A 16290-nucleotide genomic window follows, 5' to 3' on the forward strand; every position below is an offset into this window, starting at 1 on the left:
ATGTATGACTTCGTTTGCATGCAAATGTAACCAGAGGTGTACCAGCAGCGGCTAGCAGAATTAAATGGCTATCAAACACTTCTGGGGAAAATCTGAAATGTAGTACATACTCAAGGAAATGAAGAATCTATATTTTCCAGTAAAGTGTGTTCGTGATTACAAAAAGTCATAACAGGAAGTTTGAAGTTTACATGACATCCTGCGAGATTATTGACTGGTTGCAAAGTAGATATCTGATTACAGTTTGACTAGTTTTCCCATTATCTGAATGCCCAACTGCATGTAAACGCACTGACTGGATTCCTGACAGAATCTGATTTTCTTCAATTATTGGATTAAGTGCATGTAAATGCACTTATTTAATCTACACATTAAATCATTCTATTTCCTATGATATTATTCATTTATTTTTATACTTTAATGCAGATAAATAATATACACAAAGTACATAGCGTTTTCACCACACTATATAGCTACATCGTATGATGACTGCTTATAGCTGCTACTTGTGGACAATATTCACTTGAGAGAGTATGATAGAGTGATTTCCAAGACCGTTTCATGAAGTGCTGCATATCTTAAATAATTAATTAATAAAACAAACAGCTCACCTTCTCTTTTAGCACACCCAGCTTCTGTGTTAGTTCTGCAACAACTGTTTTCATTTCTGTGCACTGCTTTTCAAAGGTACTGCACCTTTGGGTCACCTCGGTCAGCTAGATATAGAAAACAAATGCAAATTACACAACTACCAATAACAAGGTTAAGTTTAAGATTAGCTTCCAAAACACAATGTTGCTTACTTTGTGTTCAGTCTGGAGCAGTTTCTCAGACACTTCTTTGTGTTGCTCCTCTTTTTGTCTCAGTGAGTCTCTTAGATTGTCAATGAGCTCGAGCTTCTCTGAAGTTTTGGCCAGTGTGTGTTCTTTCTCCATGAGTGAAGACTCTAGACACTCCTGTGTGTTGCTTAGCCTGATTTAGAAATTGGTTTATATGTCATTTAAGTGAGAAGTTAAATGTACTTAAAATAATTAAACTGTGGTTAAAAAAAAAGAAAAGGTCGCATGCACCTTCCTACTCCAGTTGTAATTTATAAAATAAATTAGTGACTTTTCTGCAAGCGCATGGTTTTGTTCAGCAACGCATGTTTACCCAATCACGTAGGTGGCTATAGAAATCTCAATATGCTCCACTGTAATTTCTTTAAATAAACAATTACATTTTGGAGTTATACATATGCTCCTTGGATTATGATATATCAGTTTGAGATATTCTGACTTTATGATAAAAAATAAATGCATGTTATATACAGGAATCTTACTAATTGTTCATAATGCTGCCTCACACATTGATATTCAGTACTTTTTTATAAAACCTTTATAAAAAAAAGCATTGTGTTAATGCGTTTGTCCAACTGTAGATTAATGTAAGTGTTTTAACGAAGTTTAAGGCAGACTGGGTTATGATATACAGCAGCGCATAAATTATATTCCTTGGTTTGCAATACAATCCCTTGTGATGGATTTATCACAATGCAATCCCATCGTAATCTGAGGAGCGCATGTAATTTTTTGTTTTCAGTGATACAATTTGACTGCTAAGATGCATTTTACATGGACTTTTTCAAAAGATTTGACTACATTTCAAATACAGAAACAGGTCCCATTTCAATTACTCAAAGATAAATTTTTAACTTTTTACATTGAAAATATTCCCCAAATAACCAGTTGGAATAACACTTTTAAAGACAGTAATACTCAATCCATGTATGCTGAATATGAGGTGGTGTATAGGAGTTCTTTAAAGGAAGCATCGGTAATTTGACTTGTAATCGGAAGGTCGCTGGTTCAAACCCCCCCGCCGGGTTGCCACTGTTGGGCCCCTGAGCAAGGCCCTTAACCCTCAATTGATCAAGTTGTGCTCAAATGTATGTACTCAGTCATAATTGTAAGTCACTTTGGATAAAAGCATAAGGTAAATGTTTAACCAGTTATGACATTTTAAGAATGATTAGTGCTTTTTACCCTTTCAGTTGCTCATTCAAACTGGTGACAAGGAGCTGATGTTTCTCAGCATCTCTGGTCTGCTGACTCCGCAGGCTGGCCACCTGAGACTGAAGCCTCTCAGACTCATTCTGGAAGGTCAGAGGATGGGGATCTTTCAGGTCACAATACGAATGTGTGTGTGTGTGTGTGTGTGTGTGTGTGTGTGTGTGTGAGTGAGAGAGAGAGAGTGAGAGAGACACCCCCTGTGAAATGGTTTTATAAAGTGTCAATCTACACATTAAAAGATGCAAGACAGTGAGTTCAACAAAGCCAAACAAGCCCAAAAATCTGTTCTCTGAAGCACCCACCCACCCACCTCCACACAAACACACCTGAGAAACCCAAAATGGACGACTTTCTTCATCTACATCAAACGTCACCTGTGTTAGAGGGATGCATTACAAAATCCTATTTTTCGTGGAAAAGGCACATTTAAATGACTATATATCCAAATATAGAAAAATGACTGAAACCATCCAGATGGGGATGAAGTTTATAAGTATATAACAGTATCAGTTTGTCAACAATAAAACCCTGATACCCTGATTCTGACTGTGTGTAAAGTTCAAATGTAGGCAAAGAACAAATGATGTATTTTTCAGTCTGTCAACTTAAACGTTACTGCCTGGCCAAAAAAAAAAAGATCTCACACTCTAATATTTCGTTAGAAAGCCTTTAGCTTTGATTACGGCAGACATTCGCTGTGGAATCGTTTCCACAAACGTCTGCAATGTCTCATTTATTTCTGTTCAGAGTTGCATTAATTCCACTGTGCAAAGTCTTCTCCAGCACATCCCAAAGATTCTCAATGGGGTTCAGGTCTGGACTCTGTGGTGGACAATCCATGTGTGAAAATTATCTCTCATGCTCCCTGAACCACTCTTTCACAATTTGAGCCCGATGAATCATGGCATTGTCATCTTAGAATATGCATGTGCCATCAGGGAAGAAAAAAATCTATTGATGGAATAACCTGGTTGTTCAGTATATTCAAGTATATTCAGCTGACCTCATTCTTTGGGCACATAATGTTGCTGAACCTAGACCTGACCAACTGCAGCAACTTCATATCATAGCACTGCCACCACAGGCTTGTACGGTAGGCACTAGGCATGATGGGTGCATCACTTCAGCCGCCTCTCTTCTTACCCTGATGCTCCCATCACTCTGGAACAGCATAAATCTGGATTCATCAGACCACATGACCTTCTTCCATTGCTCCAGAGTCCAATCTTTATGCTCCCTAGCAAATTGAAGCCGTTTTTGCCAGTTAGCCTCAGTGACAAGTGGTTTCTTAAGGTTACACAGCCGTTTAGTCCCAATCCCTTGCATTCCCTTCGCATTGTGCATGTGGAAATGCTCTTACTTTCACTATTAAACATATCCCTGAGTTCTACTGTTGTTTATATACGAACTGATTTCACCACACGTTTCAGTGATCGCTGATCACGATCATTCAAGATTTTTTTCCGACCACGTTCCTTCATCGCAGATGATGTTTGCATTTTGGACCTTGTGTTGGACAGTTCTTTACCCGATTTTAGTAGTTTCAGCAATCTCCTTAGAAGTTTTCTCTGCTTGATGCATGCCAATAATTTGACCCTTCTGAAACAGATTAACATCTTTTCCACGACCACAGGATGTGTCTTTCGACATGGTTGTTTAACAAATGAGAAGCTACTCTCTGCATCACTTAGGGTTAAATAACTTGTTGCCATCTGAAACAATCACCCATGCAGTAATTATCCAATGGGAGGCTCTTACCTATTTGCTTAGTTAAATCCAGGTGGTAACCTTTTTTTGGCCAGGCAGTGTATGTAAAACACTAATAAAACATTTTCTTGAATATTAATTTCTCATAATACAGATATAATTTTATGACTACATCTAATTAATTGTTTAGAATTTCTGAATCAATACCAATGCAACTGTCAAAAATATTTCTGCCAGTGTTAACACTTGAAACACCTCTCCACTTAAACTTAAACATCTAATTGAAAACTGCCTTTAATAATCCACTATTGTACATAAACTCCAATATCAGTAACTATAAATTCTAGGAACATCCAGACTGAACATCTTCTGTGAACATGGATGAAGCAGACTGTATTCAATAGGTATTTTATAGGATTAAAAACTGTTGGTGAAATTAAGCAGCTCTACCTGTAGTGCCTCAATGCGGGCCTGTAGTTGCAGTCGATCCTCTAGGTCCTGGCATCTCTCCTCCAACCCAAGGATCTGTTCCTGTAGCTGATTTCTTTCAAGCTCCAATTCTTCCACAACAGACCTCAGACCCTCTAAACACACATGCGTAGAATCAAACCCTTTCTAGTAAACAAATAATTTAAAGCATTGGTCCCACAGTTATTTACATTTAACCAAGTGGAAGACGAACCCGTCAAGATGCATCCCCATGTGCAAACGAGAAGTGGTTTAAGTTGATGAAGTACACATAGTAGTGATTATATAGCACATAAAATCCCAGGGAAGTCCACAAGTGCCAGCTGTCAGCTATACAGCCAATTATACTACTATAGTATAGCTTTCATGTGTGCTTGAGGGGTGGTGATAAATAAGCATGTCAATATAATGACGTATTTACTGCATTATTTTCACTCACACTCTACTAATGTGTCCTCCAATTTGTCCATCAAAGCTATTGGCCAATCAGGCACACAGTACAGCTTCAAAATCAATATGAATAAATACTTAGCTGCAAAACTAAAGCACCATGATACTTTAATATCCTACTACATGTTAAATCATTTTGTTTCTGTTTGTGACAGAGAGCACAAACGATTATCTTCATTAAGCTAATTCATCTACATAAAGTTTAATGAAAACTTAAAGCTTATGTAGCTTAATAAAAACTACATAAACGGAATCAAACTGATGCTCACAAATCAACACCGCTGCTGCAGTCAACAGAATATATACTGTTGAAGAAGGAATGGGATTATCACCAAAAATAAATTAATCCTAAATGCATTTGATGTCTTATTTCTTTAGTTTCTCAGTACCTTAAAACTTGTGGAACCCGCTGAATTATAATGAATCAACAGCATAGTTTCCAGTTCTTTTACATCATGCTAGATTAAGGGTTTTTAATATTTTACATACATACATACATACTTTCAACATATCCACATTATCCAAAAAAAAAAAATGGTTAAAGAAACTCATCAATAGTGGATGAAAACAAAGCACCAACACTTACCATAGATGAAGGCACTGCACACCTACATTACTACACACTGACAAAAACTTCATTGCATTCAACTTGGACTACAGCCTATGCAACCAAGACTAGGCAGTTCATCCAGCACGCACATGCTCCAAATGGTCTGAACTCTACAACAAAAAAAGCAAACTGCAAACAGAGGCCAACCAGGTAACGGTCCCACCAGGTGGACTGGTTAAGAACAAAAAAGTGTTTTTAAATAAGGCTGGGTGAGGTGTTAAAAAAAACATCAATGCCAAAGGAAATTTTTAAAGTAATAACAAATACAATATTTAAGTACATTAACAATGGGGAAAATGAATGGGATATGTGCATGCCAGTCTCAACTGTCTAGTGGGTTTCACACCTGTGTCTGGGGCACTGTACTCGGGCCACCAACCTCCCATATTCTCCCCTTCCATGGGAGTGGTGATACTGGAAATGCTCCGGGGATCCGGAAAAGACTGTCTGCCATCAAACTCAAAGTGCTCCTACAGAGACAAAAATATATCAGAGGCTATGCAGAGTGAAACAAACCAAATTCATCATAAATCCACAAAATGCATGGATAAAAGGAGATCTACAACATTTGAATGCAGCAATGTGATGAAATGTGTTATGCCAGCCATATTAAAATACCCAGCTCTGAAGACCACAAGCACTCTTTTGGAGGTTCCTGATTCTAACGCTTCCAATACACCTGATCAGATCATTTTCAAGTCCCTTATGAGCTGGGTCAGGTGGGTTAGAGCTAAAATGCATTGCATGGAATACCATGCACAGGTGCCAAGCTCCATTGGATGGGTCATGTACTAAAATAATTGTCAAACTATAGCTTAGCGTTCTTATACATTCCCATTTCTCAATTTTAGCAGCTAGATCTCCGTCAACCTTTTGGTTAAGAGTGATGGCGACACCTTGCTCATACCTGCAGGCTGTGGGGGGCGGAGTCCCCAAGCTTCTTGTCCTTTAGTGGACGGAGCCCTCTGACCTGGGCCAGCTCCTCCTCCAACTCCTGCTGCCGATTGGCCAGTGCTGGATCGGAGCAGCCAGGAAAGAACCAGTCATCCTCAATCAGTTTTGTGCCACAGGAAGGTATGAGGGATATATACTCAGACCAAGGACAGGAGAAAAGTAGGGGGGCAGGAGGAAGGAAGAAAAAAACAAAACAAAACAAAAAAAACCAAACATGCACACACACACACAGACACACGACAAGAAAGGGGAGACTGAAAGAAGCAAGTTATAGCAAGGGGGATTTTTAGGCAGAACGTTTTTTTTGTTTTTTTTTTAAACAAAGAAAACACTTACAATTTTGAAAAAAATAGAGGAGAGTGAGGGGGGGAAAGGAGACGTTCCAATATCCACATTCATTCATTCGCACACACCCACACTAGACTCTTAAGGACTTGACACTCACAGCCAGGACCAAGAAAACTAGATTTCATACAAGGCTAAATGCTGTCACACCCGAGTGAAAGGAGTATATGAGGACATGTATTCCTTTGTGTAAAACAGTGACGAATGGGTCAGTGTGATGATGTATATTACCATGCACATTTTCTTCACAGGCATCATAATCAGACTTCAGTTAACAAAAAAGGCAGACGTGAGAAGCAGGGCAATCAGCATTCTCAAAAAGCAACAAAATCAGCAAGAGAACGTGTTTTGATTCCATTTTTCTCCTCACACACTCGGAAAAGAGGAATTCTTGTCTGCTTTGAATAAGGGCAAAGCTAAGCATTTTGTGTGCTGGATGATGAAGAGAAATTCAGGAAGCACAACCACATCAGAGTCTAATGTGTAATGTGCCATGGCATTACCAATAACCTGCACAAAACATATTCCCATCTGTTTTGTGGCATCAGGAAGTACTGGTCAAAAGAACAGTGAAAGATTAATGGAAGGATTTGGTGGAAAAGAAACTGAAAGAACTGATTCGGTTATGATCAATTAAGTCAAAACTATGCTTAAAAGAAATTACCCACACACCCAATCGTATCTGTTGTGTGTAAATGGTTACCACAGACAATTTTGACACATTTCCTTGTAGGTAGAAAAGAACCTGTTCACACAAGTCACACTTATAATAATAAAATAATAATAAAAGGGCAGATGTTAATGGTTCTCTCATTAACTGCCCTTAGAAAATAGGAGATAACCCAATTCAAAGCCCAAGTAGAAGTGAAAGTGTTAAAAATTATTGTTCATGATAACCATACACGGGGTAGATAGGTTAGGTTGGAGTATTCCTTTAAAGACACCTGTATAATTAATTATACAGGGTGAAGTGTGAAATCAAAGAGAACCATTGATGAGATTATTGATTATTAACAGATTATTGTTTTGTAATGACCTTAAAAAATAATAAACATATAAATAAAACAAGAAATAATGACTTAAAACTATATACAAAGAACTAAATGCCTCAGGGTGCTTGCGATGTTTTTAAGAGTTTTGATACAATAATGGTGTTATTAGAATATACTAAAAGCAAAAGTAGCTAATCAACAGCTCACAAAACAATATGGAACACTATGCAGGGCTATTTATCAGAAAGAGGACTTTTTGCTCCCAAGCAATAAATATTACAGCTTCTAGAAACTGGTAATAAAACAGATTGACACAACACATCCACCTGAATAATAGATGCAAGTGTCCTCAGGAAGATTAAACAGCCCTGCATCTATTTAAAGAAGAAATTTATCTACACTGAAGTTAGGATTTGTGCAGTGTCGAGTGTCACTTGTGTTTGTTAAATGATGTGAAAGAAACAGCCCCAGACCTCAGCACAGGCACTTTTCTCAAATCAAGTAAAAAGTCCTAACCATTAACCTGTATAGCATTTTAACCAAGGCAAATTCAACCATGGCAAACCCTGAACCTGAAGAGGTGAACAGTTATCTATATCTTCACCAACTAACTAATCCAAAACAGAGGATCTAAAGAGCTAATTGGACATATTTCTGAAGGGAGCCTCCAGGAATTAAGGTTTGCCATGCCAAGTAAATCATTTATTTACTTGAAAATTGGGGTTTAGTTTTGATTGGATTTACAAAGTGTGCCCAGAATTAAAAGATGAGAAATAACTGGTTAATCACTGGTAATAAGCTTTCAAAGATGGGCTCACAGTTACTAAGCCTTTATTATCAGACCACAATATTAAAACACCCAACACCAGACATCTGACACTTGTTAATGCAGCAGGTCAGTTTAGAGCTGGGCCTCGTGAAGGGGACATCAGGTCGAGGGAACAAACAAAACAGTGGAAATGGAAGAAAACAGAAAGGACAGGGCAAAAAGAAATAAAGGAGATGAAGCCAGATATCAGCCGCCACTGTACTACCAAGAGATTCCGCAGGGAAAGGGCTTCTGGGAATCAGCGGGCAGTACAGCAGGAAGACGGACACTGGAGCAAGAAGAGCCTGCATGCACAAAACTGACGGGAAACTGTTCTCTGTGGCTGCACCAATCACAAAGAGCAGGATGACAGGTGGAGGGAGGGAGGCTTGAGGTTGGAGCCAGGGCTTGTCTCACAGATGGGAGAAAAGAACAAAACAAAAACCAAAAAGAGTCATGCTGAATCTGGATCGACTTTTCATGGGGGTATGCAAAATGAATCATTACAAAATGTTCATCATGTTCTCCCCAATAAAACACCCCTGACTTCACTATTTTGGACACTTGTTTACTGAGAAATGTAGCATGAATTAGAAACTGGGCATAAAACAGAAATGACCATGACTCCATCGCACCCACAAAGAATGAGTTATGAAGGGTGCTGGGGTTTTGGGAAGATTTGAGACCAACTGGTCACTTAGGAAAAATACATTAAAAGAAGAAAATGTTCCAGGATTTGCCTGATACAAGTTATTTATCACACTAAAGCCAATATTATTTTACACAAAGATGATAATCTGTCATCATAAAATTGTAGACAAAAATGCTAAAGCACAAATAAAATAAATCAACAAGGGAGTTATGTAGTTTATATGCTGCTGTCCCAACAGTTTAACTTTGGCCAAACAAATGGCAGGGACTATAGTCTGGGAATAAACTAAAAATACCAAAAGGACATGGTTTTCTATCTTTTTTTTCTCTCTCAGTTACATTCTAGCTCATGTTAATCCTTAAATATTCAGTTTAATACAACCACACGAACACTCCAGAATCATAATTTTCAAGTTATTTTACCTGTGCATGACATATTACTTAATGAATTTTGTTATTTACAAAGGCAGCACAAGCAACATTTGCCCTACTAATGGTGGTTTAAAACTGCAGGGCCCTGAAAGTGCTTCCATATCAAATGCCACATCAGTTACCAGTTACAAGTGCGAGTTTAGCAGTACACTTCTCTATCTAAGAGTTTTATCGGCTGCCACTTAATCAAACCAGCCGTTCTCTACGACACTACTAGAGTTGCAGTGCTAGAGCGCAATTTGGAGATCTCTTGACTGATCTTACCAAACTGGGTTTCCTCCTTTAGTCTTTACTCCACCTTGCTAGAATAAATGAACATAACATTTTCACCCATGCAACTGGCTGTCAGTTAAAAGGACAATTTGCATAACTCTGAAAATTAACACCATGCACTGAGAAGGAACAGTGATACTGAACCTCTTGCTATGCACACACACCAAAGTATCTTGTATTTCAATTTGTGTATTGCTGAAGTGTACTGCCCACTGTAGGATTTGGTTGGTGAGAAGCGATATGCAGCTTCTTGTGATAACTGTCTAGCAGATACATGGCTTTCTGATCAGGTAATATAAACATTCCCCCTCCCTCTCCTCACCCTCTCTCTCCTCCTCCATGTGGCTCATACGGAGTGCCAAGGCGTTCTTCTCCTCCCGAGCCTGGTCCCGTGCTGCCTCAGATTCGGCTACCATGGTCACCATGTCCTGCCACTCCAGCACCTGGCTCTGCCCATCATCCACGCTGCCAGACTCACTTGTCTGCAGGACACACAGCACACAGAGAGAGAAGACACACTTTTACACCACACTGCTCTGTGAAAAGTCGGTTTCATCCAAGCCAGCGGTTTTCTGTCCCAGTCACTGGTGGGCCCATAATTTCCCCTTCATTAATACATATTAATAAAGTAACTCAAGAAAAGATTGTCAAGCCTTTTGAGAGCCAATGCCAGTATCTTAGAGAGGGGAAACACCAAAATTGTCCAGTTTCTTAACCCCCAGCGCTGAAGTGTAATCAGCATTATATGTGAGGGAATGCGGTGAGCTTCGCCCTACCTGGGATGCAGCCCTCTTGGTAACTTGTTCCAGGTCTGCCTGCATCTTTCTCTGCTGTTCCTCATACACAATCAGTTTAGCCTCGAGAATATCTACACACATTGGTTCAAAAAGAAACAACTCAAAATCCAAAACTATAACAAATGTGCAATGCATTTCATTCTATAATACAAAAAGAACAGCAATATAGGGTTGGTTTTTGTTTTTGTTTCTTTCCTCACCATTTTTGGCCTTGAGCTCATCGTATTGTAAACGTTTACACAACATTTCCTCTCTCTCCTCCTCAAGCTCCTTAACTCGGCTGTGCAGGGTGGTCAGATCAGTGCCGACACTACCAGACTGGGGTTCAACAGTAAGATGTTAAAGTCACAGTATCTATGTTGTTAACACTAAACAAACTATGAACTTTACTTCTTATAAACTATTCCTAAAGGTGACCATCTTGTATATTTGTAGTACTCTTTCTTCTGCACTGAAAATGCTCTCTATGTCTCACCTGAGCTTTCTTCAGCTCATCTTCAAATTGTCTGATGCGAGACTTGGACCAAGCTTTTATCTTTAGGAACTTGGCTTCTGACCTGCTGGCCTCATCTGCCTTTAGTTTAGCTTGGGCTGATCACCCACATAAAAAGAGGGGAATCAACAACATAAAACAACAGAGGGGTTTCTCTCAGCACTTCCGCTTTCCTTTTTATTTAAAACTACCCGTTCCCAAAAAAGCACTTCATGTAAAGTTCATGTTAACATGCAATTCCTTGAATACATGAAAAAGAAACACCAAACTATCCAAACATATTTCTCTAACCGGAACAAACTATATTTCTTGCACACAACATTGCAGATACTTTACTAGAAACACTTGCAGTCAATAACAGTGTATTAGGTACATGCATTTAATAGGTACATTTCATAGGTGTAGTTTCAGTCTGTAGCGTTTCTGTTGCCACAAACATTTCATTGTCTAATTTAGCCCCATTCACCAGTTGCCAGTTTTTCACCACAGGGTCACTGCTAACAGGATATTAATAGAGTGGAGGGACCATTTTTAACACAGCAGTGACACTGACATGCTAGTAGGATGGTAGTAAGCGTTGTACTGGTATGAGTAGCTACATAGGAGTAGCTACATTTAGCTACATAGTCAGAGTGCTTGCCCCTCTGTCCCACCCACTTCAGTCTCTTCAGTTCCATAACACTCAATTCTTAAGATGGTCTACCCATGCACACAAACAGTCTAAAACAAACAATCCAGTAAATAAGACATATCTTTAAGTCAATCACACATGCCCACAATGAATACCTTGTAGTTCCTCGAGTCTCTGGGTCATTGCCATGTCAGGGAGTGGGCCATCAGGCGCTTGCTGAGCTGAGGACAGCCTCCCTACCTCCAGCTGCTCATGCAGAGCCTGCACCTTTTCTGACATCTCCTTCTCATGCTTCTCTGCCACCCTGCGCACGTCCTCCTGGTGCTTCTCCATGAGGTCACGGACTTGAGCACGCATGATGTGCTTTTCGGCCTCCAGCTTGGACTGCATATTCTCCCGCTCGCTCTGCAGCCGCAGCAATTGCTCGTGAAGCTCCTGCACACGCACACGGGTGGCAAGAAACACAGGGACCACAAGGAAGTGTAGATCCATCTCATGCCATAAAAAGGCAGACATACATATTATAAGTAAAACACAAGATTTTATAATACAGTTTATGATTCAAGGCAAAATTAGGCAATAAAACATTAGTTATTTTTCAAAATATTTTGGAGTTATACTTCCCTCAATTCATAATCATTAGTTTTAAATATTGGTAATTATTACTATTAGTAATAAAATTAGTAAAAATCCTGTGTTTAATCATCTCCTGATTATGCTGTTCATCAGCTTTAGACTCCTGTGCACGTGGATTTCAATACATCAAAATAAATAAATAAATAAATAAATAAAAACACTGTATTCATGGTGGTATCTATTACTAATGGATTGAGGATAAGACTAAAATAATGAAACTGAAACAAGAAGAGGGATGGGAAGAAGAGGGAAGAACAGTTCTTTTCTATAGCAGAGGTATAATTTGCTATTTGTCACCTTGATCTGCTGGTCTCTGCCATCCACCTCTCCCTGCAGGACATCAATCACCTGAGCTTTGCCCAGTAGCACTTCCTCCTTCTCATGTAGCTTCTGTTTAAGAGCCTTCAGGAGCTGAGTGCATAAGCAGCATTAAAAGGTAACTATTGTTACAGGTAACCTGCATTACAACCAACCATCCCTACATATTTCAGGTCTCAATGCATCAGGTTACAATTTCACCTAATAAAATCTCTCTTCCCAGAATCCCCAAAACTCTCTTACCTGCTCAAGATCTGAGCTTGCATCTGACTTGGCTGCAAGCCTGAAGAGCTCCTGCTCGTGCATCTGGTTAATCTCCATTAATTTGCTGTCTTTTTCCAAAATTATGTCTTTGAACGTCTGGATCTGTGGTTTTTAAAATGCACAACAGCAAAATCATTTAATCCAAAATGGAGTAGAAGTTTAAAAGACTGAGTGAATGAACGAATGAAGACAGGAATGATTAAAACTCACATTTTGCTTGTACATATTCTCCTTCTTCTCAAACTGTGCTCGCTCGTTTACCAGCAGCTCTTTGAGGCTGTCACTCTGCTCCTTCAAGAGGCTGTAGCGCTCTTCTCCAACTCCCACTTTCTTGGTCAGGCTCTGCACCAACATCTGCAGTTCCTGCACAGAGTCACCACCATCCACCGGACGCTCCTGCAGTCACATACCCACTACTTAAAGCATGGGAGGAATAACCTGCCACAGAAGAACTGTCAGAGTGGCTGCACCAGTCAGCAATGAGCCCTGGGAAAGCACAGTTTTGCCCCACGTGAAGCCTGTTTAGAGTTCCTTACCCTGCAGTCCTGAGGTACTGGCTGTGCTGCAGTAACGGTATACTCTCCAGATACTGCCATCTGCAGGTGAACAATGTAGGCCTCCTTCTCCACAAGACGCTTGTCTCTCTCCACCAACATGGCATCCATCTCGATGCCACGCTCTCTCTGGGCTTCCAGTTCCTGTGTCTGAAACACACTTGAGATATATTTACTGAGTCTTTTTTTTTTCTTCCTGTCTGTGTATTAATTGCAATTCTCTGTATTGCAGCGGTTCATACTGACAATCACAATGTTGTTCATTTCATTGCCTTCTTTCTTGCATTAGACAATGGAGATTTTTTAAAATAATAATTTTACACAATGCGCACACATACACCAACACACCTATACAACCAAAAAACTGCTCATAATGCATGGGGCACTTCACCCATGATCCAACATCCAAACACTGAACACCAGCCTTAAGAAAGGGGCCTAAAAATCCACTGTCCAAGGTGAGACAAAACATTCATAAATACATCAAAGCAATGACCCTCAAGGATGAGCTCATGGCAGAATGTCTCAGTCAGATGGGAGAAGTGGTCACTATAGAAGAAAGAGGTGCCATGGCAGGATAAGCCCCTTCATGGAATGTACAACTGTCAAGTAGCAGAGGTAGCTAACATAAGACAATCCCAACAATGGCTGGATAAGACTGGACCGAAGAAAACCCCAGAGTCACTAATCATGGCAGCACATCAAGCACTGAGCACCAAGTTGATTGAAGCAGGGGTGTATCACACCAGACAAGACCATATATGCAGACTGAGACAATCCAGCACCTAAACGAAGGATGCAAGACACTGGCAAGGAAAGCATACAATGAGAGATACAACCAAGTGTCAGGGATCATATACAGAAACATATGCAAGGAATGAATTGGACACACCCAGGTCCAAATGGGACGAACCCCAGGGAGAGGTGAAGAACAAGAAGGCTAAGATCCTATGGGACCCCCAGATCCATACAGTGCCAAACCAACAAGGTTCCAGGGAATAACTGTAGTGTAATTTATTTAAAGATCAGATGTATGCAAAATGGAGGTGAAGTACACGAGGTTTCCAAAATAACAGCACACGTCAGACAAATGTCCTTCATCAGCTGCTGAAGCAAGACACTTCCCATTGTGTACTTCACCGACATTCTCACACACACACACACACACACACACACACACACACACACACACACACACACACACACACACACACACACACACACACACACACACACACACACACACAAAGCATCCCAAAACTGTATATTTAAAAAAAAACTAAAAAAAACCCACAGTGTTCTTTTTGGCTGGGACTGCAGTAGTTACCTTCAGGTGAAGTTGCTGGTCTCGCTGGGCCAGCTGCTGCTCCAATTCCTCCAGTTTCTTCTTAAGCAGGAGCATTTTTCCCCTGCTGGCTCCGACCAGCTCGGCCTCTCCCGCCTCACCACTACTACTCTGAAGAGGGAAGACCTTATCAGCCAGAACGTGCGCGCACACATGCACAAATACTATGTGGAATTATATTCACCACTCCAGGTGGAAAGAAAAAAAAAAGTGAATGCAGCCAAGCAGGAAGTAGGCACGAGCCCCTGCCGGTTTACCAGAGCGCTCTCTTACCCGTTTAACCTGGAGAGGCGCAGCCTTGCCCGCAGCCACACTCTGCTGTTTCCGGAGCTCCTCCAGTTGAGAGTTCAGAGAGGTGACTTTTGCCTTGTTCTGGAGGCGCATCTTAGACAGTCTGGCCTCGCATGACTCCTTTTCAGCCTGGGGGATTTATAAAGCAGCACCATGGTAAGAAGTTGCAATCACTCCACTACACATTTCCTGCATCTCTGTGACAAATGCACAAATGGTGTAAGCACTAGAATTTTAATAAGTCTACAATTAAAACACTGAAAGTGGAACACCACGATGAATTAAAGCTCTGAGCTAAACAGCATAACCAGGCACATGCCCATACTTTGTGATTTTAATATGCAAGAATCTGCTTATTAACCCTGACTGCCTGAGTGAATGGATGTTGTATGTGCATAATACACTTCAATTAATCTTTCTAAGACACCATGTGTGCAGATAACACTGAAACGCGATTGTTCCTGCCCTTAGATTGTACTTTGCTCTGTACCAATACACACTGTAGGGAGTCTCTCCACAATGGTTAATCTTGTAATCAGAAGCATAAAGCCGCTCATTGTATTCCAGCCGCCAGGCCAAAGGAACATCCACACCATGCACAGATAAACATCCCATAAACGACACTGATGTATTGTTCATTCTTACAACGATACAAAATATTACTGAAAAATATGTTCATAAGCAACAGAACAATTAATGTGACACTAATGTGACATTAAAGCTAAAGTTTTTTAGAATAAATACTAGATCAAATTAATATTTTTATCTGACTCATTTGGAAAGTGTTAAATTGGTCAGAAGAAAATAAAATTTCCTAATGATTCAATTCCATATTGAGGAAAGAGTAATACTGCAGAACCCAGTACAGATATAGCAATTAAACATTCTGCAGCCCTATTCTGCCTTTTTCTGTGGAAGAGACTAATTACCTTGAGTTGTTCATCTTTAGTGTGGAGAGCTGCATCTTTCTCCCTGATCATCTCCTTTAACTGGGCTACCAGTTGCTCCAGATGAGCCAATCGCTCAGTTACCTCAGACAGAGGGGGACCACCACCACCACCAGCACCTTCCTGTGGGGACCCAGGGGCCTGAGAGAGAGGGCAAGAGAAAAGGAATAGCACATGGAGGGTGAAAGGGTTAATTAGGTGTGGTAGTCCCTTTATTCCAAATGTTCGGTCTGTGCTTATAATGATAGCTTTCCATTGGGGAACCTAAAATAG

General features: G+C 40.2%; 1 protein-coding gene across 2 annotated transcripts in view; it reads right to left on the bottom strand.

Annotated features, from left to right (window-relative positions):
* LOC113580116 (uncharacterized) overlaps positions 1–16290 on the bottom strand; it is a 37055-nt gene that overhangs the window by 17224 nt on the left and 3541 nt on the right. The window contains exons 3-21 of one of the 2 annotated variants that reach the window (XM_081715887.1): positions 16000–16158; positions 15053–15199; positions 14762–14890; positions 13417–13584; positions 13091–13276; positions 12860–12982; positions 12596–12709; positions 11818–12097; positions 11014–11129; positions 10739–10856; positions 10518–10609; positions 10064–10223; positions 6194–6300; positions 5633–5756; positions 4209–4342; positions 2378–2425; positions 2025–2134; positions 804–972; positions 612–716 (exon numbers count right to left, since the gene is read on the bottom strand). In XM_081715887.1, coding sequence (XP_081572013.1) covers positions 612–716; positions 804–972; positions 2025–2134; positions 2378–2425; positions 4209–4342; positions 5633–5756; positions 6194–6300; positions 10064–10223; positions 10518–10609; positions 10739–10856; positions 11014–11129; positions 11818–12097; positions 12596–12709; positions 12860–12982; positions 13091–13276; positions 13417–13584; positions 14762–14890; positions 15053–15199; positions 16000–16158 — 2589 coding nt within the window. Of the gene's footprint in view, positions 1–611; positions 717–803; positions 973–2024; positions 2135–2377; positions 2426–4208; positions 4343–5632; positions 5757–6193; positions 6346–10063; positions 10224–10517; positions 10610–10738; positions 10857–11013; positions 11130–11817; positions 12098–12595; positions 12710–12859; positions 12983–13090; positions 13277–13416; positions 13585–14761; positions 14891–15052; positions 15200–15999; positions 16159–16290 lie in introns of both variants that reach the window. The other variant, XM_081715886.1, reaches the window with a different exon arrangement.

The sequence above is a fragment of the Electrophorus electricus genome, chromosome 6 (assembly GCF_041902795.1).
Source record: "Electrophorus electricus isolate QZ-2024a chromosome 6, ASM4190279v1, whole genome shotgun sequence".
NCBI classification, from domain to species: Eukaryota; Metazoa; Chordata; class Actinopteri; order Gymnotiformes; family Gymnotidae; genus Electrophorus; species Electrophorus electricus.